Below are 26776 nucleotides of genomic sequence, written 5' to 3' on the forward strand. Positions count from 1 at the left end.
CATCCCCACTTACAAGATAGCACCTGACAACTTATAGATGTGTGGACATTCTGCAGTAACACTTTATGATACATTTTTTACCTACAGTTATCCCATGACATTTGGCATGTCAGTGTAAATACATTGTATGTACTATGTATGCAGTCTCCTCCAAAAGTATTAGAACAGCAGAGCCCATTAATAGTTTTTGCTCTAAACTCAAAGCACTTGAACTTAAAGGTGTCCTTTCCCAAAATCCACAAATCCAAGTACAATTGAGATAGGTAGATGGATGTTTAAAACAGTTTTGTTTAAACTAGTTAAAAATACAAATCCATCCCGGAGTGGATTTTTACTTTCTGGACCTGAACTACCCACCTCTGTGTGTAAGTAACTAGGTTTACATTGGATCTCCGGTGAATTTTGTGTTTTACAGAGACTATGTCAGTGGCTGAGCTGCACTTAGCAGGGCATTACACATGTTGTAAAGTAACATATGACATGTTATTAGTGTAAAAATGTTTTTATTTAAAAATGTTTCTAACTATTGTCTTTGTCTCTCTGGTGTCACTTTGCTGTTAACCAATCAGGGCAGATATGTTTGCATATATGAATATTCATGAGCAAGAACCGAAATCCCATCACCCCCCCCACTCTTCCAGCAGACTAAAGCAGTGCTATACTGGCTTACCGGAGCACTTTTTAAAAATGTATATATTTGATTTTTTTTATTTTTACAAAAAACAGCTCACGTGGCGTTCATTCATTATAAAACTCAAATAAAAACCACAACTAGACATTTTAAAATGAATGAAAAAACGATGGTCTGAGACCTTTAAGATGAGGCAATCAGTGGATGTAAAACAAATTGCACGCAAAAGTACTGGTGTTTCCTTTCCAGTCCTGTGTTAAGATCTTGGATACCATGTTTGAGTGTAACTGAGCAGGCAGTCAAATTGGCTTCAGCCACTATGACACGAGCCATGATTTCTCCTGGTCAGCTGTGATGGATAACTCCTGACAGATTTTTAAACAGGGAAAAATCAAGATCCAGATGGATTTATTTACATGTCAGCAAATTATGGAAGCAAACATCTCATTTAAATAACTGGAGATGAAAAGTGCATGGCCTCTACAGTAAAGATACTTATCCTAAACAATCCATCGTTTACAACCTCCAGAGGAACAAGCTACACTGATCTCAAATCACTGAAAATACCTTAAAAGAGCAGTACAGCAACACAACTCTAAAATCTCACTGAACTAAAACATAGCTAGTGCATTGTAAAATCCAAAAACAGATCAAATTACATGCAAAAAAAGTCCAGTCCAGTGTAAAAGTCTGGACTGTTATTTTAGAGTGTAACTGAAGAGCCAGTTTTCTGAAGATACTTTAGAAATAAGGCATGAAGATGAGCCAAATCATTATAATCAGACAACTGGGTCATCACATCTCTGATACGTAGTTCACACTACAGAATAATCGGGCCGATTTTGAGGCTGATTTGGTCTTTCTGGCAATTGCTAAAAGTTTCCTGATTTAAGGGAGATTGTAGTTATTATATTTCCAGAGTACAACTGATCGTAAATTGTATATATGAATAACTGTATGTCTTCAACCAGCTTGGTTGACTTATTTTTAGCCTCCTTTTATTTATTTATTTTTTTAATCAGAAACCATCACAACTAGTATAGCAATGTTTTTTTTTTTTATGGTTTTTAATGGTTATCCGATGTTTTGAGAATCAGAGCCGTCGACTGAGCATGCTCAATCTTAAAGTGTGTGCTTTTTTTATTCAGGGCTGATAGTATAGTATGGGGAGGTTGATTACATCAACAATTAAGGAAAGATAGTTTATAAAAATGTGTTAATGTGTGAGGTCTCATGTTTTCAATATTAGTTTGGTTTTTTAATATCCAAACAGCAGGACTTGTGGGGTTTGAAGTTGAATAATTTAAATCATTAAAGTGGGATGTCAACAAATTCTATTGGACAAGTCTCTGAAATTATTTAATGATGATTTAACCTTTTCACACACTCTTCATCACACCCTGCTATGTAGCTGCAGACCAAACAGAGTGCCCATTCTAACCCCTGTCTAACGTCAGACATACCTGCAATAGGCAAACCAGCATCTGGACTAAATCCTGGTAAAATTACTGATCTAGTACATCTAATTAGTGCATTAGACTAAATGCAGTGACTCTGTTCTGATACATCAGCTCACAGACGCCTTGTGCTGATTGACATCACCCTAAGAGTGATAAAGGGAAAGAGTGCCATTTACCCACCCAGCAACAGCAAGGCCAAATGTGCTCTCTCAGGGCTCCGGTAGCTTATGGCAAGCTACATAAACAGGATTCAAACTGGCGATCTCCTGATCATAGTGGCAGCACCTTAGTTCACTGGACCACTCGGAGCTCCCCTAAACTAAATGCGTTACCTACAGTTACCTATATGCCTTTATGAGCCTCTCTAAATTTAGGACAAGCCATATTTAGTTTTTACATTTTTAACCCCTATGGTTATCTTGGAAAGAAATCAAAAATATAGTAAGATGCTAATGGGAACAGATATGCATATACCCCGAATGGAGGAGGCACAAAAATAACACAGAAGTGCGGTCGCTGTGTTTCGGCTCGCCGTTCAAAGTGGACTTAATGTGTTCCAAAGCAAACAGTCCCGCGGTGAAGCGGACAGGACAGTCTCAGCTTGATCTGCTTGGGAAAGCTTGAGTTCATGGGAAAACCAGAGGGGTCCGTGTGTGTGTATGTGTGTGTGTCTGTTTGTGTGGTATGAGTGTTTATGTAGTATGTGTGTTTGTGTTTGAGCAAGTGAGACGTAATAGGGTAATGCTTACATCAATGTGTATTTGTAAAGGATACTTTTGCTCATTTAGACGTGAGTATGTTGGAGGTGGGGGGGAGGAAGAGAGAGAGAATGAAAGATATACCGAGAGAGATTGTATGTGCATGAACACATACACACACACACACACACTCATATGTTCTATGATCCTTGCATGTTGGGGTGCCTTGGGACCGGAGGCAAGCCGGATAAACAAGCAGGAGATAATTGAAAGCAGAGTTGAGCTAAAAACACACACACAATGACGGTGATGCTGGTCTAGTTTAAATAGTTCCACAAGACAAAGCTGTCCTTCAGTGTCTTTCAGATTCTCAAAAGATTTTCTACTTGAAAAACATGTTTTATTGCTTTTTAAGTATTATTACATAAGTATAATGTTGAATTTTCATTGGCTGGCTTTTAAAAATAAAGATATAAAATGCTGTCAGAAAGTACCGGCTCTTGGGTGTGTGTGTATGTGTGAGTGTGTGTGTGTAATAAGAGAGACTGAAAACATTCCCTAAGCGCCCCATAATATCATATACAAAAATGGCATACTTCCCCACTTAGGAATATCTGAAAACCCCAGAGTTTATTTTTTATAGAAACTTTATATCATGTTAAAAGGCCAGTGTTGAAATACGCACTCTGATATGTAAATCTTTCTCCCAGCTGGGTAAATGTTTGTCTGACTCATCCTCGTGGCCTTAGTAGTAAGTGCTTGCCAGTATTAAATTATTGTTAATGTGAATATTTAAATAGGTAACTTTATACTTCTTAGAAATCAGTTCATCTAAAGACAAAACATTCCTTTTAACATTTTAATCAATATACAGCTCTGGAAAAAAAAGCTGAACTTTTTGAATTTTTGCACCAAGAATGGCATAAAGTTATCCAAAAGCAGTGTGTAAGACTGGTGGAGGAGAACATGCCAAGATGCATGAAAACTGTGATTAAAAACCAGGGTTATTGATTTCTAAACTTATAAAACTTTATGAATATGAACTTGTTTTCTTTGCATTGTTTGAGATCTGAAAGCTCTGCATCTTTTTTGTTATATTAGACATTAGGTTTATTTAGAATTGGGGAGAAATGTTGTCTGTAGTTTATAGAATAAAACAACAATGTTTATTTTACTCAAACATATACCTATAAATAGCAAAATCAGAGAAATTTAAGGGGTCTCTAAGGGAGCTTTAAGGATGCTATTTCTGTCTTTTACTATTTTAGCATCTTTCTACATTTTGAGCATCTTTATTAGCTTGTTTCGGATGTCTCTTTATCGTTTAGTATAATCATTAGGAAAGGCCAAGATATGCAAGGGTCAAAGTTTTAGAAATACTTCTGACTTCACAAATCATGCCTCAGTGCTGCTTCATATACACTTTTTTTTATTCAGCAGTTGTCTCAACTATCCGAAACATTGAGCAACATAATGTTTAACAGCACTGTTAGAAAAATATGATGTATTTAATCAGCCTGGTGCACATGCTTTGTTTTTGGCTTGTTCTGGTCTGATTTGTAAACTCTGGTTGTTGTTTTGTTCCTCCTGCAGTTTTTTACGGAATATGGTCCAGATTATTCCTTGGAGATCAGCCCGAGTTGCCGACCCGACCGCAACGAGAGCCAGCAACTGGAGCGGGTCATCAGCACCATCAAAGGTAATCGTCATGATGACAACCAGAGCGTCACCACACACAAATGTAACAGGCCCACAATACACCCTCGCTGCATTCTCCAGCACCATGCCACTTCCACAGATGGGGTTACTTTGGCCTGTTCAAAGGAACTAATTATAATGTCCAGAGCATCGGTCTGTTTATTTAGACAGTCACTGATGATTGGCTGGATGGCGTAATGCCTCTTTCCCATATGTCATTCATTCAACCAGCTGTTCCTTCAGACTCATTGTGGTCTCCAGGGAACCCCCCCTAAACTAACCCTGGCCAGCCCCCCACAACCACCACCAGCACCAAAACGCTCCTCTGCAGTCAAATAAAAAGAGGGAAAATATCTGTCTATCTTTGATGTCCCTAGTAATCAGAAAGTAAATAAACATGGCTTTGGGAGGAACCTGAATGCGCCTCCAGAGAGCGCAGGGAATGTGCTCAAACCAAACTCGATTGATTTACTTACAAACATACACTCTCTCTTTCATGCTGTCTTAAATTTGCTCCATCTGTCTTGTGTTTGGAGCTGGAATCAGGCTGTTTTATGTACCTGTTGGAGCTGCACAGTTTATTGTCCATTAATTATTTTCATAATATTTGCCTTTGAGAAATTTGCACTAATGCAACCTCCATGTGATCACATTAATTGGTCATTGTAATCACAGTGTTCAAAAAATAAAAAATTGACAACACAGGCATTACTGATTACTGAGATTTAATCAATTAGAACTGCATCATAGACGTTATTAAAAGTGTCAATAATTTAAAAAATAAGAAATAGTTGGCAGTGGACATGACATTATTGATTAGTTGTATTGATGGTGTCTGGGTGTCTAATTTACATTGAGAGTAAGCACAGGGCAAAGACTGCAATGCAGAGTTCTGTTTGACCCAAAAAGATTAAAACATATAAACACTTCCCTTTAAACATAAAACCTTTTACTGTGCAATCAGTGTAGCAGCATGATTATTCTATGTATATTATTTTAGTTAAACACTGTGGTTAATTCCTTGCATGATATAAAATGTATGATGTTCTTATGTTCCATGAGAACATATAATCCACCAGAGGCAGGTTATGTACCTTATTTTTTGTAGACGGAAAGCTCTAAAGATGCTGTGGTTGTGTATTGTCTGTAATTCACCGTTTTAGATCTCTGTGTCTGTTTTGGCTGATGACTAGCTGTTATTGTGCTCAGTTATGTCAGATTGGATTACACAATGCCATAGATCTCATTATCAAAAAAATTAATCTATTTATCTGGTTTGTCATTATACTTCAATTTAGTTGGATCTGACTTGGATTTGATGCTGAGTGTCTGACCTTCATAATAATAATGGCCTACATTATAACTAGGAAACTACATTACATAAAATAAAGATATTATCCACATATTATGTCAAACTCAGCTCAGAAAAACAGTTAGCATCGGCAGTTAGCCGTTAGCCATTGTGGCTAATCTGCTGTTGTAGATTTTATAATAAAAGTACAATAAAAAACATACATTTTTTTATTTGGTAATTTTTTTTTAAATCTGATCAAATATCTAACTGCTGTTAATACTTCTATTTTTGAAGCATTTAAAGCAGAGCTGGAATATTGTATTATTGCTGAACACATTTCAGCTATTATTGTAAAAAAAAAAAAAAGTCTTAGAGTGTAGTTACCCCTTAAGACTTCTTCGGAAACAATATCTGGCTTGTGTGAGTGTCTACTATGCTTATTTTATTTGTTTATTTATTTTTATTTTATTACGATATTACTGTATTTTTGTTGTATAGAACAGGCTTGAATTTATCTATATTTAAGTTATAGCCCTAATAATTTGTAACAAAATAATTACATTAGTATTTTTTCCATATTGTAAATTATGGAAGTAAATTACGCATAGATGTTAATCTGCTGTGTTACAGTATTGTATTTTTCTTGTGTAGAACAGTTTTGAATTCATCTGTATTTATCATATAACCCAACCCTAATAATACATAACAAAATAAACACACATTAATATTTTCTCCATATTGTGCAGCCATGAGAGCTGCATGTCTTTAATGTGTAAGAGCATGTGAGGTACATTTTATGTATAAAACCAGTCTGGGTTTCACTCTCTGTCCTGTGCTTAACCTGTACTGTGATGTGAGGGAGGAATGTGTTCTGAAGCTTTGGTCTCCTGTGAAAAGCTGTATGTGTGTGTCTGTGTGTGTCTGTGTGTGTGATGGGTGACAAACATCACTGTGGTCTCTTGTCTTCACCACCTCACTCCCTGTGGGACTGGTGTGACCTGTCCAGAACCACCCTGGCCGTTTGGGGTTCAGGCTTTGGAGGGGATGTGATCCAAATGTCGGAGGAAAATGAAACTGGAAACTTATTCAGAGCAGAAAAAGTCAAATGAAGAACATAATTCAAAACTTTGAGTATCGTCTGCTCCAGCTTCAATTCAGTCTATGAATATGATACAGTACCATGTTCCATGTGTGTTAGTTTCTCTTGGCCCACATCTGGTTAAGGTCTACACTCACTCTGAGGACAAGCCTTAGATCTAAGCTGTTAATGTAAAGGTCATTCAGAGGTCACTAGTTCATCTCCTTGAAGAAGGAACTGGAATCTGGTACCAGTTGTATTACTGGCTCCTTTGAAACATCAGTTGACGAAGAATCAGCTCTGCTTCATGTTTTGCTTGGCCTTTTGTCCTGAGCTGAGCTGCTGTTAGTGTGCATGCATACTAATGTGATTTATTCTAATTCTTATAATACAAGATTTCAATCATTTTGACCATGTCACAAAATAGGTGGCAAACATGTTGAACACTGTAAATCTACTGATATATCATGTCCATGCTCATTTACAACAATTAATGTGTTTTTTGCACTATAAGGCAACACTTAAATTATTTTTTTTTTGCCAAAAATCATCAGAGTACCTTATAATCCAGTGCGCCTAATGTCTGAATTTTACCAGTCAGGTTGTATGGAGCAGTAAAGCCACTTCGCTGAAGTACAGCGTTACAAAGGAGTTTCAGTTTAGTTCTCCAGCACCGTGTCTGGAGTAGCATTAGCATTAGCTGCTAAGCACTAGCTCTTTTGCCCTTTAGAGGTGAGTATTATCGACTTGTAGTCTGCTGCTAACCCAGGCTAGCACTGTTAGAGCAGCATTACCCTCTAAGTGTTGGCAGTTAGCCGCTAATGCTAATGCTCTTGGGAATCTAAGCTTAGTGTAAATAAAAAGGAAAGTGCTTTACTTACCCAAATAAACAGTTTTCAGGAGAGAAGTCTGTGTAGATTAACATCCAGCGCTCATTTGACTTTAAAAAAAAAACTTAGTTTTGTTTTCTTAGCTTAGCTATGCTATAGCTATTTAACTTAGTTAACTACAGAAGTTAACTTGCGCTGAACTTCTATGTCCTCTATTGCTAATGTACATCATTATTTATAAGTCGCTGTGGAGAAAAGCGTCCGCTAAATGTAATGTTATGTTATGTAATATAAGTGTGTGTATCATTTGATGTAAAGCTCCTTTTTCCAATTAAATGGTTGTTCACACTCATATGTTCTAGTCATGTTGCTATAAAAAATATTTGTTATGACACCAACAGTGATTCTTTTATGGCATAGCTGAAACATATCCTTTATGGTAGTTATGTTTGAGCAGGACAATCACTATTCTCTGGGTAAGGGCAGTTATATCCAATAGATTTTATAGCCATAATTATCTATTATTTCAGAGCAAAACCAATAAAAGGGCAAAATGCTTAAAGATAAAGAGGAGGACAACATCTATGAGAGTTAGGATTGTCTGTGTATGTCTGGATATTTTTTAAATCTGAGATTTCTCTTCATCTTCCACACAGAGATGAACATGCTTGCATGAAAATGCTAGCTCTGAGAGAGATATCAACAAACCACAAAGAAGAAAGGAAAAAAAATGAGGTTTAATCGCAAATTTCACACAAACCACAAAATGTGAAATCTAGTGCTATATGTATTAAGACAAGTGTGTTTGTATAACTTATAGTTCATTATATAGTAAGTAAGGAGCTATTTCCATCTAACAGAGCGTTTTCGAAAAGCCATTTTCCTGTGCATAAGACACCAAAACGCAGACAGAACCTTGTGTTTTTAAAATTATCCAGATACATGTGTACAGGGCCTTTAGTCTGTACTTATTTTTAGTACCCATATGGTATGTGTAGCTTGTGTAGAGTGTGTATGCACCCTCTCTGCCATACCACCAGAGACTAATTAAAAAGGGCTTAGGCTGCTGCCCTGCCTTGATTTGAGGTGCCTCCTCCCAGCTTTAGGAATGCTGAATGTTGTAAGTATCCCATTATAACAGATCTGGAGTCAGCTTGCTCTTTCCATTGGTAGAGGTCACTGGTGGACAGTAGACAGAGGAGTTCTGACCCTGGGTCAGTTTTAGTTTTTTTGGATTAGGCTCTGCACTGTATGCACTTGTATGTCTTTGTATAGTCAGATGCAGTTATGTGATATATTTAGACGACTTTGTGGCTGCTTTGACATAGCCAATGTCTGTAAAGACATATTCAGGAGTTTTAAGGCTGGTTATGCAGGAGGTGGCTATTTAAGCAGCTTTAAATACAACATAAACATGTGTTGTATGGCATTTTTGCTCATTGTAAAGCTTTTATATCGGTGCCCATTTTAATTTGGTGATTGTTTTCAGTTTATGGAGCGTTTTGTGTGAAGAAAATACTGTATTTGCCGGGTTATGAGTGGGCACAGCAACACCTAGCAACAGGAATGGGTGAGTTTGAGTGGGAGGGTGGAGGACTACCCATGAGATGGTTGGTTGGATACCCTCAGTGTTTGATCAATAAAATGTTGTAGCTCTGTCAGACCTCATCCATGCCCTCGGCGGGCACCATATGGGTCTGGAACTCTTTCTCACAGCACCAGCTTCTCCTGTGCCAGGAGAACAGGATGTGGTGTAACAGCTGGCCACTGTGTGCCCACTACAGTAGGTTGGCAGTGTTGCGTGCCTATCGTTGACGATCCCCACCCATGGAAACCGCAGACAAATCTGGGAGCTTTTCTAAAGAATAGTGCATTGCTGCTTGACGAGGCTGTACTTGGCAAGGAAGAACTATCCACAGGGTTGGAAGAAGAAGAAGAGTTGGTTAGTTTTCACTCTTGAAGGTGCCAAAACAAGTTATTCAGAGAGATGCCGTAGAAGAACTACTTGTGCTTCCATTAAGATGGATTGGATTAGATGTTTGAGGCTGACAGATCTTCTAAAGCACAAGATGTTAAGGTTCTCTCCTGTTTTCCGTGATATATACATCCAAGCACCCAAGCCAAGAGCAGTTTAGAATCGTTTAGCTGAGTTTTAAGAGTGTTTTTCACCTCATGAGGTCATGGAGTCCATCAAAATGAAAGCCAACTGGAGTGGTGTCAGAAGGTTTGTATTCGTTATTGTGGTGTGCATATTTCACCACCACGTTCTGTGTCATACCATCTGACACTCTTCCAACGGCTTTCTGGAAAGAATACAAGTTGCTTTTTGCTGGTGTTTAGAGCTCTTTGCATGTGCTGCCAAAATCTACAGCTTATATCAACTGAGTCATATTTTAATTACAAATCCTCAGAGGTAGGTTTTGATCTGTGATTTGTTTGTGATCTTATTTATGCCATCTTCGCCTACACTGCCTTTGCAAGTAGGTTTATAAAGGACCTTATTTATTTCCCACCTGAATTCACTCCAGTGGCACCGGGATGAGTTCATGCCCATAGCATCATCGTACTTTACTCGCACTTGGCGAGCAGTTAATGCTCTCCAGCACTCTGTGGCGTTCGTGTAGCCAACAACATGGCAGCATGTTTCCTTGAAGAACTGCGATTGATTAAGGCAGGTAATAAATGGCGAGGCCCGCGGTCGCTGCGCATTACCGGAGTTTCCAAGCACATCTGGGGAACATTTACGAGATTCTGAGCCTCGCATTAGGCTCAATAAGAGAGAGGAGAGAAAGAGGCAGAACAAAAAGCGTCTAAACACCACACATGGTCATGCCCACTGACCCTGATTATCGTATTCTGCACCAGTTTAGATTCCTCTCTGCTTTGGCCTGATCTTGTAGGCCTACAGCATGGCGGTGTAATTAAAACTAGATGTTTGAATCCACTGTGGAAAGACAGGAAATGATGCACCAACAAAAGCTGAGACCACTTCTCACAGGCTTGTTGTTTTGTTCTTGTTGCTTTTTTTTTCAGTAAATTTAATCTTATTTAGAAAACTCTTGGATAGAAATGCTCATATGCTGATAAGACAGGCAAGTCAAAACCCCAGACACCAAGAAGACTGCCAAGAGATCATTATGAAGTAAATTCTAGGAATAATCAAATGCAAGGAGCAAGGTGCATTTGATTGTTTTTATTGATTGTGCCAGTCCCATATTTTGACAGATAGGCAACAAATGGAAGTTTCCTTGTCTTTTAAAGGTTCTGTAAAGGTTATGATCCTTTTTGCCTCTAGGCATTGCACTAAATCCCCCACTTCTCCCTTCAGCCTCGCCTCCTTCAGCCATTGTTGCTTTATTCTCTGTTCAGGATGCCTTCGCTCCAACACATTTTGCATAGACTTTTTTAGAAATATTATTCAATCCCACTCCACACAAAACATATAAAATATAAACTTAACATTTTGTATTGTGTGTCTGTGGTGGAGCTGAGATTGGGCCAAAAAATCAGACTGACTCGACACATAAACTGTCATTATAAGCCTGAACCCGATTTAAACCTGTTTTTTTAGTAAGCAGTGAGCTTTTTAAAAAACTTTTCAGGCTATTTGAATGAGCAAAATCTGTTCCTTCCGAATTATGTTAATTGACATTGCAAAACAGAAGAAGCACATACCTATTATTTAAGAAAAATGTATTTAAGAACAAGTCAATAAGTCAAATGCAGAAAAGTGCAAAGATTAATCAACTACCTAAATAATAGTTGCAGCCCTAATTTGCACACAAACACTATAGACTATAGAAGGGCTCTGCAATAGTGGGGGGAAAAACATTTTTGATTAATTCATTTTTATAACATGTTTATATTTTTGTGATTTTTGTTCTTAAAATGAACATGAACCTTTATATTGAACTAATATAAAATTATATGTTTTGTATATGTTATATACATATGCAAAAATAACCTAAACAAGCCACATACAAGATATTTACATGTTTCTTTACTATAGCACAACCATATCTGCTGTTTCAGGCAGAGTATATATGTAAAGATGTGCATGATCATGATTACTTCATTTTAAAGTCACATTAAACCGTGAAAAAAACGTTATTTGATTAATTACATTAATTCAGTTAAACTCCCAGCCTTTGACTGTAGATACACAAATACATGAATCTATGTGTCATTAGTTGCTGTTTTAGTAGATGCCTTTTGTGTTAAAAGGACTTAAAAGGCTTAAAAAAGAGAGAGGAAGCTCAAAGCTGTTCAGAAAGTTCTGATTGGTCTAGTCATTCAGTTTGTAACTCTTAATCAGAGAGCTCTGGCATAAAAAAACTGAATGTTGTTTGGCCAATGGTGGCTAAGACACACACTGATCTAAAAGCCCCTCTGAAGTGACTAATGAAACACACAAACACATGCAAGAGTGAATGTTACCACACATTTCGAAGTCATAAAAACAATGTTTCACCAAAGCTGAAGGAATTTACAGTCTCTGTAATTAATATTGTCTCCCAGCCTCAAACAGCTGCCCTGGAAATTTACACTCGAAGCATGACATGTCAGTAATAAGGAACAGAATGCGCCGCTCCTTTATGTGGACCCGCAGAATCGCACACAGTCGCACGTTGAAAGCATTTCCCTTTTTTTAAGACTGGATTTAAATTCTCCAAAGTGACTTTAGCTCCGCGTCAGCTTGGTTGGCCGCTTTTGATTGTTTTGACAGCCTTAATGTTATCAAAACACCATCTGTTCTGGACGAAAGGGATGTCCTCTTTAACACGTGTGAAGTGTTTGCATGTTAAGGGGGACAATGTCATGCAAATCACAATTGGAGGTTAGAGTGATGGCGATTTACATGCAGTGACATTTGCATGGCTTTTTGCTTCCTTAGGAAATGTGACAACCTTGCAATTTGCATTGTCAAAAGGTGTGAGCTTTGCTTTGAAATCCTGTCAGCAGGATCAGCTTTTGTGCTGAACACTTTTTCTAAATATAGCTGCACTAAATCGACTATTTAACGTATTTCTTACATTTACTTTGACTTTAACTTTATTGCAGCCAGTCCAAAGATATATATTTTTTTATTATTATTAATAGCTTAATTGGTTTATATGCATTTATTTCTTTATTTTAGGTCTGCAACTGCAAGCCATTCCAACACAATTCCAAAACAGTTGGGACAGTAAAACATTCATCACTTTGTAATGTTTCTGTTACTTCTGACATTGCTTAAAAGGCAACCAGGATGCCAAGAAATGAAGTGTTCAGGTGATAATTTGTTCCGTTCTTCCTGCAAACATGTTTTAAGTTGCGCAACAGTACGGTGCTGTTGTTGTTGTCACATTTTTCTGGTTTCAAAATGTTCCATGTGTTCTTTTCTAAAGAGGTCAGAAGGTCAGGACTGCAGGCCAGCTGGTCCAGTACTCATACTCTCTAAAACCATGTCCATGCCTGTGCAATGTGTGTAGTATGTGTGTGTGTGTGTTTTTTACTTGGTTCATAACATGTTTTATTCATTTCTTTTTATATTATTTTTGTTATTTATATAATTATTTTATGTAGATGTGCTAAATAGTGACAAACAACACCACTGTTTTTTGTTATTATACATTTTAATGGGAGTCAAAAGCACAATAAAAGAAGTGTTCAGGTTCAGGTATTACTGTTGTTTTTTTAATTAAATACTGATTTGTCTTATGACAATTTACCTTTTCACTGTCTGATTGTCCATCCAGAGAATGCATTAGGGCATAAATAAATTGACACCACTTCTAGCCATGAATAAGATAATATTCTGTTTTCTGTTTGGCACAGTAAATGATTAAGTGGCATTTGTTAATGTAACTCTGTACTTTAGGGCTTGACAAAGGTTTACCTATTATTATTCCCTTGCCAATGTGTTCATATCAGTCATTGATAGCTACTGATCCTGTATAAAGAATAGAAATTCTAACACACTTGCTATTTATGCACTATATTTCTTCCTAATGAAATTCGCAAAAAAAAAAACTGAGAAAGATTCTAATATTGTTTCAGCTTTTGTTGACCAATTGTAGATTCTCTGCCCATCTTTGCAATTTCTGTACTTTTTCTGTACTTCTATACTGTCTGTTACTGTGGTCTGGGCTTGTACTTTCAAAAATGTTCACATCTCATTTTGGTTCTTAAAATGGGTCTTAAAAGAATCCTCCATGGAAATGTTCTTGGTGGTTTTTCTTAAAGAGTTTGTTTTTCCCCCCCAAGTGGCTGTTGATCCCATTATGGCTGGAGTGGTCATGATGTTATTGGACATGAAACGTCAGGTTGAGTTGAAGTCAGATTTGTGCTCTGATTGAGAAAGTGTGTGTGTGAGTCAGAGCTGAGGGGTTAAAGGATCTCACCCGTGCTACTAACCACACTGACCATAATAAGAGATTTCCTACCGTAGCTGAATGAAATGTTTGGGCTGATGTTTGACAGACGTATTGAAATTGAGGTTTCTGAGACGGTGATTGTATTTTGGTGAGCGATGTTTGGGTTAAGTGTGGGTTTAGGTGTAGGTGTGTTATTTCTACAGCTCTACAGAAGTCAGGAAGAAGTCTTCACTAGTCCAACAACACCAGTATAAACGAGCGAGAGACAGAGTGAGAGAGAGAGATAGAGAGAGGGGTGTTTTCTCTCTTTCTGACTGCTCTGTCTGAGTTGGTGTGCCGTCATCGTAAATCTTGATCTAAATGTTTTCTTATAATGATTCATTTTCTCCTCTCTCTTCTTCTCTGCCTCTCTCTCTCTCTCCATCTCCTCTTGTTTACAGGGAATCTGAAGAATGTGGTTTAGGAGTGGGCTCTAAGCTCATGTTTCCAAATCAGGCCCTGCGCTCCTAATGAAGACAGTATGTGGGAGCCATCGCCAGAGGGGAGCTTTGGAAAACATTACTTGAATGTTTCCAAGGATTTTTTTTTGATGGGAAAACGAGTGGGCCTGCGTTACCCCGTTTGAGAGTTTCGACTTGAAGGGGGTCAGAGGGCGAACGGTCAGAAACTCAAAGGAGTTTTTATTATTGTGTTTTTTTTCTTTACTTCCTTTCCTTCATGGCCTTTCTTAGATGGGTAAAAAAAAGGCCTTAAACTTAAACACATCTAAGCTATAGTATGTCACAACTTTCTTTTTTTATTTTTATACTTGGTTATTTTAATATTGTAACCACTATTCATTTTTTTATTATTTGCCACTTGTTGTCCTTTTTATAGACACACTGGAGAAATGCAGTCCAGCATGGAGTAAGTGCTTGGTGTATTGCTTTGTCTTCAGGGATATGACCCCATTTAATGTTATGCAGCTACACGTTCCCTGGGGTAAACCGGTCACTGTCTTACTGGAATTGCCAGCTCATACACTCAAGCTCATATATACATGTTCAGCAAACACTGCACCAGCCAAACATGCTTATGGAAAGTGGAAGAACAGCTCCAAGGCACTGCCGCAATGATCCTAGCATAGTTGATTTAAATCCTCACTATCAGCAGCCGGAGTCAGAGCGAGCACAATTGGCTTTGCTTTTTCAGGGGTGGGTAGATGGCACTCTATCCCCACATTACTCCTAGTGTGATGTTGGTCAGAACAGCTCTCTGTCTGTCAGCTTATGTATTTGACTACCCAGTAATGCTGCATTAGTAATAGTTAAAACAAAAAAAAATGGCGATGGCTGACTTTACATGTGTTGGTGTAGGCATTTGGTAGTCTTCACACTTCTATTGATGGGGGAGATCTAATGAGAGAGGGTGGGGTAATTAGCCTTCCATATTTGGAAGGGGTTGATAAAAGAAGACCCACATAAAAGAAGACCCACATGACTCACATTAACAAATACTGTAACCTTCATTTGTTTATATCTCCACCTGCATTAATAGCCTGTGTCATCATTTTACGATGTTGACAAAGACAAATTCCTTGGAGCAAAATGACCAAATAACAGTTTTAACAGTTTCAAGCCACCATCTAAAGGAACAAGCAGTTCTGTATGATATAAATGTATTGTTTTTTTTTGTTCTGGCCTCTGTTTGTTGGAGCAAAACAGTTTTCTCTGTGAATTTTTGACATTTCACTGTAAATATTGCATTGTTAATAAAATTCAAAAGCCAACTCTTGTGGGTCTGTCTTGTTTCCTTTGCTTGCTGTCCCCCTGAACGCTTCACAGATTTTTTTTTGCCATATGTGGAGCAGCAGAGTGTTTTTCCTCTGCTGTGATCTTAATAGTTCTCCCAGTGGCTGTGGTTTCTCTGTGTGCCACTGCAAGTGTGATTCATTAAGTGCTTTATTAGCGTTGAGAGATGGGGCTTACATCGTTTCAATCCCATAAATGGATCAATCCTGCCAAGGGAAGACCGTAAAACGTGCGAATTAAAGACGAAAGGACGTGACCGAGTTTATGAAGCTACACTGATTAAAACCCACAGTGTGCCGCTCCTACTCCGCATTTCACATCCTTATTCAAAGCTCAGCTTCAGGAGAAATTAAATAACTTTATTCATTCTCTCCTGACAAACAGGTCAGCTTCTTAGCGGTATGGAGTAAGTATTCTACATTTATTCTACATTTGTGTGGTTTTGTTGGCCATAAACTGTGCCTGTTTATTTTTTATTAGTATTTTCAACCTGTCTTTTTCCACTAAAGTAAAGCTGTTTTCAATACTATCTTTAAAGGCGCCCTAGAATGGAAAACTGTATTTACATTGTCACAGTTACCGGTAAGTATTGAGAGTTCCACTACATGGACGTAAAATAATAATGTGAACCTTAAACACTGTTGTGTGTTTATCTTCAAAAGCTGAATGTGTAAAGTATTAACAGAGCCATAAAACAGGTCAATTCCAAAACCTCCACAACTGTTTCACAATGATCTTGGCTCATTACCTTTATGTCCTCGAAATGTGCAGAAACCTCTACTTTCAGAGGGAGAATATGGAAGATAGAATACAAAAAAAGGCTAAAAGCTAACACAGGGCATGGGGAAGCCAGTAAAGCCGGTTCAGGAAAAATAAAAAATATATGTGTTAATTTTGGCAGCAGTCTCATCCCTTATTGAAGTGTGTAACCAGCCTTTATCTGGTTATTATGTTACGAGCATATTTTGTACAGTGTAGTTTGTTTTATAGATGTCATATAGCGAGCAGTTGATAGGTTAAAAGTAAAATTGAGCCAACTGGCTACAGTGTTTTCAGCTAGCTAAGCTGCAGCTGCTATATAGCTCCTGTAAGTTGACTTGGAGACAAAAAACAGCCAATAAAAGCAGAGTTAATATCAAATTTCACCATTTATAAAACTGATTTTTAAGGCTTTCCTGGTAGCAAAGAATATTGAATAAGCAATTTAATTTTGGTTGCATTACATATTTTAATGTAATGTTAAAAACAATCTTTAGTTAGTGTTGAGATTCTGATTGAGAATTATTATTTTTTTTAAAGGTTTTGAAAGGTATAGGCTCTTCTACTCTCACCATGCTCAATTTAAGCAAAAATACATGAGAGCTATAACCTGTAGTATTGGCATTGCTTTGCGTATATTTGTATTATTGCGATTATACTACAGTTCGATTACCGCTGTTTATTGAAATATTTTGCGAAATTGAAATATGATCTGTTTGGTTTTAAACACTCCACGAGTTCAAATTGTTCCATTGCTGCTACGTGTGTAGCTGCGCTGTTTGGCTTGTAAGTGCTGCTTTTTTGCTAGGCTTGCTGTATGTGGCGGAGTAATACAGGAAGAGCTTTGGTTATGGTGCATTACTGGCTAATAATGGCACTCATAGAATGCCTCTCAGCCAGTCACATTGCAGGGTCAGAACAAACAGTGGTATAATAGTTATAATTTTAACTATTATTATTTAAATGTCACTTTCTACACTGCAAGAACACCGTACAAGCTATAACAATAGAAACGTTTAATTCAAACAATACATTTAGAACCCTAACGTTAAATCAATGTTGAATTAACACAAAAATCATGTGCACAAATAAATAAATTCTGATGTCAGAGATCAATGTTGTTTTAATGCGCACTAGTGATTGAAAATTAACATTCATTAATTTTCCACAACTTTTTCTGTTAGTTTTGCTTAATCTTGGTCTGAGAAACTTGTCTCTTCAGTTCAATTTGACCATCCTTCACTACAAACTGCACAACTGGAAGTAAAGTTGTATTTTATATTGTATTAGTTCATTACTGACACAAATGTATATGACATTAAATCTTTTAAGTCATTAAAACACGCCAGGCTTAAAACAAAATGTCTCTCATAAATCCTCCGCCGTGTTCAGGCTCCAGTAAAGTGTGTGTTGTTTACATTTTGTTATAAAGTGAAAAGAGGGAACTTCCTTCCTATTGACCTTAGCAGCATTCTGCATTGTTCACTTGAGCGCGCGCGCGCACACACACGCACGCACGCGCCAAATCGCGCGCACCTGCTCGTCATGTTCCTCTGTTGACTTCCCAACGTATTTTATGCAAAGTGTTCATCTGGTGTTCCTGAAGCCCCGCCCTGTTTGACCTGAACCAGAACGTTACACTTCTCACCAGACACAAACAGACTCGTTAATCGTATAAGTTCGTAAAATGCAGCTTGCGGGTAGAGTGTTATATCTTTGTGAGTGTTATATAATAGACCTGTGAGTTTACCTCAGTCACTCAGCTCAGTAAAGTAAAAAACATATATAAATAGATATTACGATAAACAAAGTTGTAATTTTAAGAACAATAATTGCCACTGATATAATGATAATACCCTAATAATGCAATTACACTTTTTATAGAGCAATTTACATTTTATAATTAAGTACATTCAGACATTGCAATTTGAATATTATTTTGAATATTTTGAATATTATGTTTAAATATCTTAAATACACAAGTAATAAACAAATAAAATAAAACCAAAACAATCAATATAGATCATTTACATAGGCTCCCCTAATTAAGCAAAACACAGTTGACCTGCGAAAATAATTACAGTAATGACAATTTTTTAAACAATAAATTGATAATGTAATTCGATTTGTTTTGGTAATATTTGAAGCATAGATTAAAAAACGCAATGAAAAGTAAAAAGAAGGTGGTGGAGGTGAATTTACATTTATAGAAAGTCATTAAATATTTCTTTAAATCCAATAAAACATTTCTTCATACAGGTGTGTGAGACTGATAGCTCTAAAACACAACAGTGCAGCTTGTGGGTAGAGTTTGATATACAGGTCTGTATGTTTACCTCATCAATCAGTCCAGTGAGGTAAAACATGCTCCCATATAAACAGCCCTGCAGCTCTGATTCACCACTATACCACTCAGGGTTTTGTTCCAGCACTGCTGCAGTCCTCCTCTCTTTCCTTTACATCTAAACGGTAAATCAGGGACCGTTTGTCTCATTTGCATGCTGTTCCCCAGAGGGCTGAAGGAAATCCCTGCTCCTGCAGCCGCCTGCCTCCTCCTGATCTACATGCGGAGTGTGCTGATGAATGAATGGCTGGGCACCAGATGCAGCCTGTTAACAGGAGCAGGAGCACCAACAGCCAGCCGTTCACTGACAATACTGAGATAAATGACCTCAACGTAAACCAGAAGCTTATACTACAGAGAAAATAAGGATTTTTGGCGGGCTCTCAGTCTAAACTGGGTAGAGATTATTTAAAAGCCTTCCTCGTTTTTCACTTGTCAGTCATGGTTGTGTTTTGAATGAATCCATCTGTCTCTGATACTTTGATACTGATATTGTGGTTCAATATAATAAATTATAAATACGTTGCCATACTGCATGTTTATATGGTTAAAGCTGAAACAAGTTAATGAAGATAAAACAGTGTACAACAGCATTGATTTCCTCGGTGCCTTGATGAACTTTTAGGGCTTCTTTAATGTAAAACTGTGGAGGAACCCAATTAAGGTGATTAGAGAAACATTCAAGAAAGCTTAATGTGCTTTAAAGGAGAACTCCAGTATGAAATTGATCTTGGTTGTAGTAAAACATGATAAAGCGTACCAACATTTGTTGAATAGCCCACCTCCGTTCTACCGCAGCGTTCCGAGATCCAGCAATGTTGGGCATTTTGTCCAAACAGGCTAGAATGGGTTTTAATGGGGCATATTTTTTGCCCCTGCAGATAAATCGCTTTTTACACTGTTATCCTGGCTCAAAGTAGCTCCACACCTCAATGGTAGAATCCAGAGAGCCCTGACATTTAAAACAAGGCATTAAGAACTTTAAAAGTGCACAAGAACTTTATTAAAAACCACTGTTTACATCCTGTAGCATAACCTACATCTCCTGGTGCAGCCCTCTTAAAATAAATGAAAGGAAATCATACACTGCAAAAAATCCTTTGGCAAAAATGGGACAAAACATATGTAAATGGATATGTGTATTCTTGTATTAAGCAAGAAAACAAATCTTTCGTAGTAAGATTTCTTAGAATAAGCAATTACAAAGTCTTAAAATGAGTAAAATAAGACTGTTTATGTGGTCTAAATCTGCACCTAAAAATAAAAAAAAACTTGACATGATTCTTGTACTTATTTTTAGTTCAAATGACTTAAAATACAGTGAAAATTCTGATTAAGATCATTATTCATAAAATAATAAGATAATAGTTGATCTTTAGTCATCAAACAAAACCAACACATGCCTAACAAGCGTTTATTCAATTTCTTCGTGCTGTCTGGGTTTTGACTGTGCTTCTGATGTACTCAGCACAGCCTGGTTAGTGTGAATGATGAGTATTTAATGTTTCTGCTGAATCTAATGTGTTTGCTATAGGAATAAACAGCCAGCAAGGAGCTTTGTTGTTGTTACACCCGTTTTCCCCACCAAAACCGCCCTTTCTTCTATATGATTGGTCAGTAATATATAAGTGATTGTTGATTGATGGTGAGGATCAGTGAGGATGAACTGCCGACCAATCCTGACACAGTAGGCGGAGCCTGTCGGAGAACAGGTGGGTTTAGCAAATACTCCGTTTCTGTCCACTTAGCTCGCGTTCCCAGGAGGCATGAAGAAAACGCGGACAGGATCCGGACTGAACTGAACATGTGAAGTATGTGTAGTGTGGTGGTGTGTGTATAATCACAAACAGTAATTACTATATATCCACTATCACTTCATATTATATTCACACACACATAATTTGAACAAAGTTAATCAGTGTCCAGAATTAGTAGTTTTATACAAGATGTGAAAAAAGAAATATCTTGAATGCATCATATGAATTCTCTTCTTTATATGTAAAATACATTTTAAAAACATTTCAAATAAAGAGCTCTTTAAAAATAAAGAGAGCACTCTTCTGAATCAGTTTCTCTGATTTTGATATTTATAGTTATATGTTTGAGTAAAATGAACATTGTTGTTTTATTTTACAAGCTACAGACAACATTTCTCAGAAATGTCAAATAATAATATTGTCATTTAGAGCATTTATTAGCAGAAAATGAGAATAACAAAATAAAAAAAGATGCAGAGCTTTCGGACCACAAATAAAACAAGAAGAAAATAAGTTCATATTCATAAAGTTTTAAGAGATCAGAAATCAATATTTGGTGGAATAACCCTGGTTTTTAATAACAGTTTTCATGGGTCTTGGTATGTTCTCCTCCACCAGTCTTACACACTGCTTTTGGATAACTTTATGCTACTCCTGGTGCAAAAATTCAAGCAGTTTGGCTTGGTTTGATGGTTTGTGATCATCCATCTTCCTCTTGATTAAATTCCAGAGGTTTTCAATTTGGTAAAATCAAAGTACCCCATAAGTTTTAAGTGGTCTCTTTTTTGTTCCAGAGCTGTATGTAATTATTATACTTATACTATATCTATAGTATGTATTTTACCATGTATTTCAAAAACTTTCGGTACATCACAGAGAAATTATAAATTGTGGGCCATTTTCAAAAATATTACAGTGTGTGACCTTTTTTCTTTTTTTATGTCTGCTTTAAAACTACTAACTCAGAACTGGGCTTTTCAGTGCCTGTCAGTCCAGTTCCTTCAGAACTCCACTCCATGTTTTGGAGGCGAGCCCTCTCTAAACACACAGCTCGTTCTTGAAAGAGTCGAGTGTGTGTATTTAGGCTAATGCCTTTGATTCAGTGTCAGTTCAGTGAGGGAGCTGCGGCTGCTGCTGGAACAGGCTGGAGAAGATACGCTGAGGCTGAAAGCGTCCAGACCGCGCTCCACACCTCACACAGGAACTCACCAATGCGTCCTCAGATACTCCACACTTCTCTATCCTGAGGTTCTTTTTTGTTCGACGCAGTGGCTAAGGTGTTTTTTTTTTTTTTTACTTTTATTAAGTTCAGTTTGCCTTTATTGGACTCGAGAGGAAAACAGTGCTGCTGAATTTCTCTGTAAAAAGGTAAGCTATCAAAAACAGCATGTTATGATGAAGTACTAGATAGCATAGTCAACGATTTGTCTGACTTTCATTGCTCATATGAAATGCACTATTATTTGTCAGATATTTTTTTTTCTTTATAGACTTAACAAAATATACAATATGACCTTAAAATGTATATTTTTAGTTTTTAGAATTATTTCTCTGCTTAAATAGCTATCACTGCAACCATTTCCCACCCCTCAAGATTTCTTATTACACGAAAACATTATATAAATACAATAATATAAGAGGTTTTATTGTTATTATAGCTATGTCTCACACTTTACTCAGTATTCTTATGTAATAAGCTGCAGATCTCCCTCTTATCCACTAGTTAAAATGCATGCCTAATTTATATCCCTCAAGGAAAAGCCACAAATTGATCTTTCCTCCAGTTTGTAACATAATTAGTTGTGTAACTGACACCCCTAACGACTTTGGCTAATCCCCAATGTCTTGGCTATTGATAGCTGAGAGAGCTGGCTGTGTTAGTAGAGTACTCTCTTAAAACAATGTCTTATTTGTGGCATTGCTGGCACAATGTGCAGATTTCCTTTTGGGAAGAAGGGCCATAAAACTACTAAAGCAGATGACAATGTGTGTAAAAAATAGAGTTCCATGTCTTCTAAAGATCATTAAACACTAATTTGTGAACCTGTGAACTCTTAGAACTCTCTAATTAACCCAGTCATGTCCAAAATGATTATTTTTTTAAATTAGAGCAAAAAAAAAAAAATAATAATAATCTTTGTTGGTCTTAAGTAATGTTTGTAAAAAAAATACTGCATGTAATCTAAAAGATGAAAAGTATAATTTCATAGCATTCTGTTCTTTTAATGTTCCATGTGATGACGGAAAAATAAACATTGCATTGAATCATGACTGATCCAGACATTTATCACGGATAATGATAATTACACTTTTTTAAGCTTTATAACTTGACTATTAAAAAAAAGAAGAATTAGGCTAAAAAAAGCATTAAGGGGTTAATTCATCTTAATTTTCCTTACATAAAACAATGACTCCTTGCAACACCCACTAAAAAGTTTAACAGGCCATTTTGTTATATAACGCAAGGGTTCGTGTTGCAGACCCGAACACAGCTTCAGAACATGAGGCCACCAACATGAGTCCAAAAAATCCCCCCTTTTCAGGACCTCTATACTATTTGATTCCAATTAAGTTGTAGGCCTAAGCATGTTGTATGTGACTGCTTCCAGGCAATGAATAATGCACACAATGGCCTAACACAAAGCTCCTGAGCTGAATGCCCCACAGCTGTCAATGTCAGGGAGGGCTGATGAGACGAGCTTGTGTGTTTTCTCCTTGCTGGAGGCCTGCTGCAGCTGCATGCCAGCCTTTTGCAATTACGCCTTTCCCCTACACACGCGCTCCGAGAGGAACTGAGGGGAAAAGGGGCAGCACATATGATTAAGTGATTAAGTGCCTCAAAGGACAGCCTCATGACTCTCGCTCCATGTGAATGTGTTGTGTATTGAGGGAAGAGAAAGACCGGGTCATAGGATAATGCCACATGCCTTTATTGCTCACTCATGAGCATATGAATGTTGGCCATTCAAGGCATTAAAGCCGTTTTTGTGCTTTAAAATGCTGTTGAATGATCAGTGTCATCACTTCTAAATTTACTGATGCTTTCTGGAAGTTCTGAATAAGGATTTCACTTAACTGTGATCACCTCAGGTCTGTCAACAGAGGTACTTTTTCCATATTTTTAGTCCGTGTTTAAGATCTTGGGATCGAAAATCTCTATTTGTTGGGTACATACAAAGTAAATGACCCCTGATTGGTTCATTAGTCTCTTATAAGTTGAGACAAACCAAACAAATCCAAATTATTCCAATATATATTGGAAAAGGCTGCCACAACACAGCACAAAGTGCTTAAGGATCAGAACAGAAACCATTACTGGTACTTTGCCTGCTCAATCACTTAAAAATCCAACTTTGCATTAAAAAAAAACAGCAGATCAAATATTTCCATTCTTCTTTAATGCCTCCCTCAATCATTATGTTGCTAAAAATGCTGGTCCAGAAACACTGATGTTGAGTTGAATCAGATGTGTAATAGCAGGGCAACTGGCAAACTGTGATGAGTTTTGGTGATGCCAGGATCTAATTTGGGCAGCTCTGCCTAGAAGTAATGATTTACCATTAAGAAGACACAGGTGCCGCTTAGTAATTACATGGACTTGCCTGAGGACTTTTAATTGAGTAATTTTAAGTTTGATCAATTGTTATACGCTATCCCAACTTGGAAACTAGTTATTTTAGATTGTGGTCATCAGATCCAGGATAAAAATGTGTCAATGTTAACCAATCCATCCTGTAATAAAACTAATCTATTTCTTGTCCCCATCATCTCTTTTCTTCTCTTCTCCTCAGGTGCCACCAGGTAATGAGCTCAGTCCTGCTGTCCAGCTCCAACATGAAGGACCGTGACTCTCTGAGCCTCCTGCACTACTCCGGCTCCGGCAAAACCAACCCACAATTTCCACCTCCAAACCTACACTCTACCTCACCGAGCCTGGGCAAGCCCCAGCCCTTCTGCCTGCAGTCCAGCCAGCACCTCATTGCCTCCATGCAGCTGCAGAAGCTCAACAGCCACTACCAGAGCCTGGCTGGCTCACCAGGAGTTGCCGGTGGGCCAAACCGAGGGTTTGGAACTACATCTCTGAGTCCAGCACAGATTACTGCCCCCGGTATGGCTCAAGGTCCAGGCATCATAGATTCAGATCCAGTTGACGAGGAGGTTCTCATGTCTCTGGTGGTGGAGTTGGGTTTGGACAGAGCTAACGAGCTTCCAGAGCTGTGGCTGGGCCAGAACGAATTTGACTTCATTTCAGACGTACCTGCTGGGTGTTGACTCTCAGAAGAAGGCTTAATCACCACATCACTTTTCCACTGTCTCACTTCTGCTGCGCTTGAGGCGCTGTTGGATGGCTTTGTATAGATCTGATGGACTTTTATTCTTTTTCTTTCTAATGAAGGTTCCATGTATAATCTAGACTCCCTATTGAAGGTCCAAGCTGCAGAGGCCTAGATGATTACGAACTCAACCATGACTACTACAAAGACAGCGATTCAAAGGTATTTGCCTATAAAAAAGGATCTCGAACTTAAAGCAGAAGACATTGCATCAGAAAACTCTGGAAAAGCCTGGAAGGGAGGCTTTCTTGAAACCAACACTTGGTGAAGTGCAGACCCCCATTATTCTAATGGAGTTCTCATTCATTTAGCTTAATCCTTTCCAAGCTCCAAGTTTTTCAAAGTGGTGCAAGAATGTTCTCCCACAGTTCTCTATTGGCTGACATGGAATTCAGTTGTAAGCAATGCACATGGACTATATAACTAGGTCTAGGCTTCCAGCATTTCCTAAACCATACCAAAAGTGTCTTATGGTGTTACTGAAGGGATTGTTTTCCACCAGTATCTTTCTTACTGGAACAAACTCCAACAACACGAGCCCACTGCAGAAACTGGCCAAATGTGACTCCTTCTTCCTTCCCTTGTCAGGGGTTGTTTCTTAAAGGTGTAAAAGAAAGGAGCAAGCACTACAGGACTTCTGAAAGGTGTGCTGTGGACCTGGTCTCTGAAGGACTGGTTTCACCCATTGGCTTTTTTTTGCCATCTGTCAGTTGTTTCCCTGTCCAGTCGATGGGCCGGATGGAGTTTCTCCTCCCTAATGGAAGGCGATCCTGAAACCCTTGTGTGCGTGGATGGGCTACTCTCTTCCAAAACGCATGTCATCGCAAGCCTCGTTTACCCTGGTGGAACCCTATCCGGCAGACGGCTTTCCATGGTTAAATATATTAATGACGGACGTGTCCACTTACTCCAGAGGTTGCCTGCACGGCCGTATAGCCTAGGTCTGAGTCTAATAAGGTTATGAATTGGCTGAAGAAACACTCTGCCGATTATCTAAAGAACATAAGAACACAAGATAACTTGGAAGTTAAAGAATTCTATTACAAAAGCACTATATTGTACATGTTTAATCAAATGTTTTGTTTTACTCGAATGTGTTACATTTAAGAATTAGAATATGTTAGAAAGAGCTAAGCAGACTTGTAGAGACTCTACTGTCCTATTCTCAGATGTTCTGTGATTTAGAATAGGCTAAAGCAAACCTGTGTTAATGAAGAAAAAAAAATAACTTGGATGATTTGGTTTGGTTTAATATTTGTCAATGAATCAAATGGTGATTTTTGTTTTGTTTTTTGTTTAGCACTTTCTTTCCATCTTTTGTATTTTTCTACAAAAGATGCAAATACTGTTATTTAAATGAGTGTATTTGGCTACATTTCTGGAAAAAAAAGTGAATAAAGAAAACAGAATTCAAAACGTTGCTGTGCTCTTCTTACCTTTTATTGCTTTTTCTTAGGGCTGAATGATATTCAAAAATGACAGACATATTTTTTTCTGTGATTAAATATTAAAATATTTTAACCTAATTTCACCAGAAGTCCAACATGTTCTAACATGTACATGCAGTCAGTGCATCCAATGATATTCTGATATTATCTACTGTTGGAAAATAAGAATAGAAAATATTCCTTTTGTATGAAGCAACAAACATTTTTGTAAATGTAATTTGCACTTGGCTTTGCACGTCCTGTGTTGTGATTACTGGGCATGCGCACATTGTTTTAACAGTGCTAAAACTATGTATTCT

At 37.6% G+C, this 26776-nt stretch overlaps 2 protein-coding genes across 3 annotated transcripts in view; both read left to right on the forward strand.

Annotated features, from left to right (window-relative positions):
- hdac8 (histone deacetylase 8) overlaps window positions 1–15813 on the forward strand; it is a 37300-nt gene extending 21487 nt beyond the window's left edge. For both annotated transcript variants that reach the window (XM_007242012.4, XM_007242013.4), the window contains exons 10-11: window positions 4383–4488; window positions 14486–15813. In XM_007242012.4, the coding sequence (XP_007242074.3) occupies window positions 4383–4488; window positions 14486–14508 (129 nt within the window). In that variant the 3' untranslated portion in view covers window positions 14509–15813. The remainder of the gene's footprint in view (window positions 1–4382; window positions 4489–14485) is intronic.
- A 5966-nt stretch (window positions 15814–21779) lies between these two features.
- On the forward strand, window positions 21780–26445 carry cited1 (Cbp/p300-interacting transactivator, with Glu/Asp-rich carboxy-terminal domain, 1). The gene is made up of 2 exons (XM_007242014.4): window positions 21780–22063; window positions 24487–26445. The coding sequence occupies exon 2, from the start codon at window positions 24500–24502 to the stop codon at window positions 24965–24967; it is 468 nt and encodes a 155-aa protein (XP_007242076.1). The 5' UTR covers window positions 21780–22063; window positions 24487–24499; the 3' UTR covers window positions 24968–26445.
- The last annotated feature ends 331 nt before the right edge of the window (window positions 26446–26776 follow it).

This window comes from Astyanax mexicanus, chromosome 8 (assembly GCF_023375975.1).
Source record: "Astyanax mexicanus isolate ESR-SI-001 chromosome 8, AstMex3_surface, whole genome shotgun sequence".
Lineage (NCBI taxonomy): Eukaryota > Metazoa > Chordata > Actinopteri > Characiformes > Acestrorhamphidae > Astyanax > Astyanax mexicanus.

Bases quoted from the DNA above. Each gene is read 5' to 3' on its own strand.
- cited1 (XM_007242014.4), top strand. From the start codon at position 24,500: ATGAGCTCAGTCCTGCTGTCCAGCTCCAACATGAAGGACCGTGACTCT.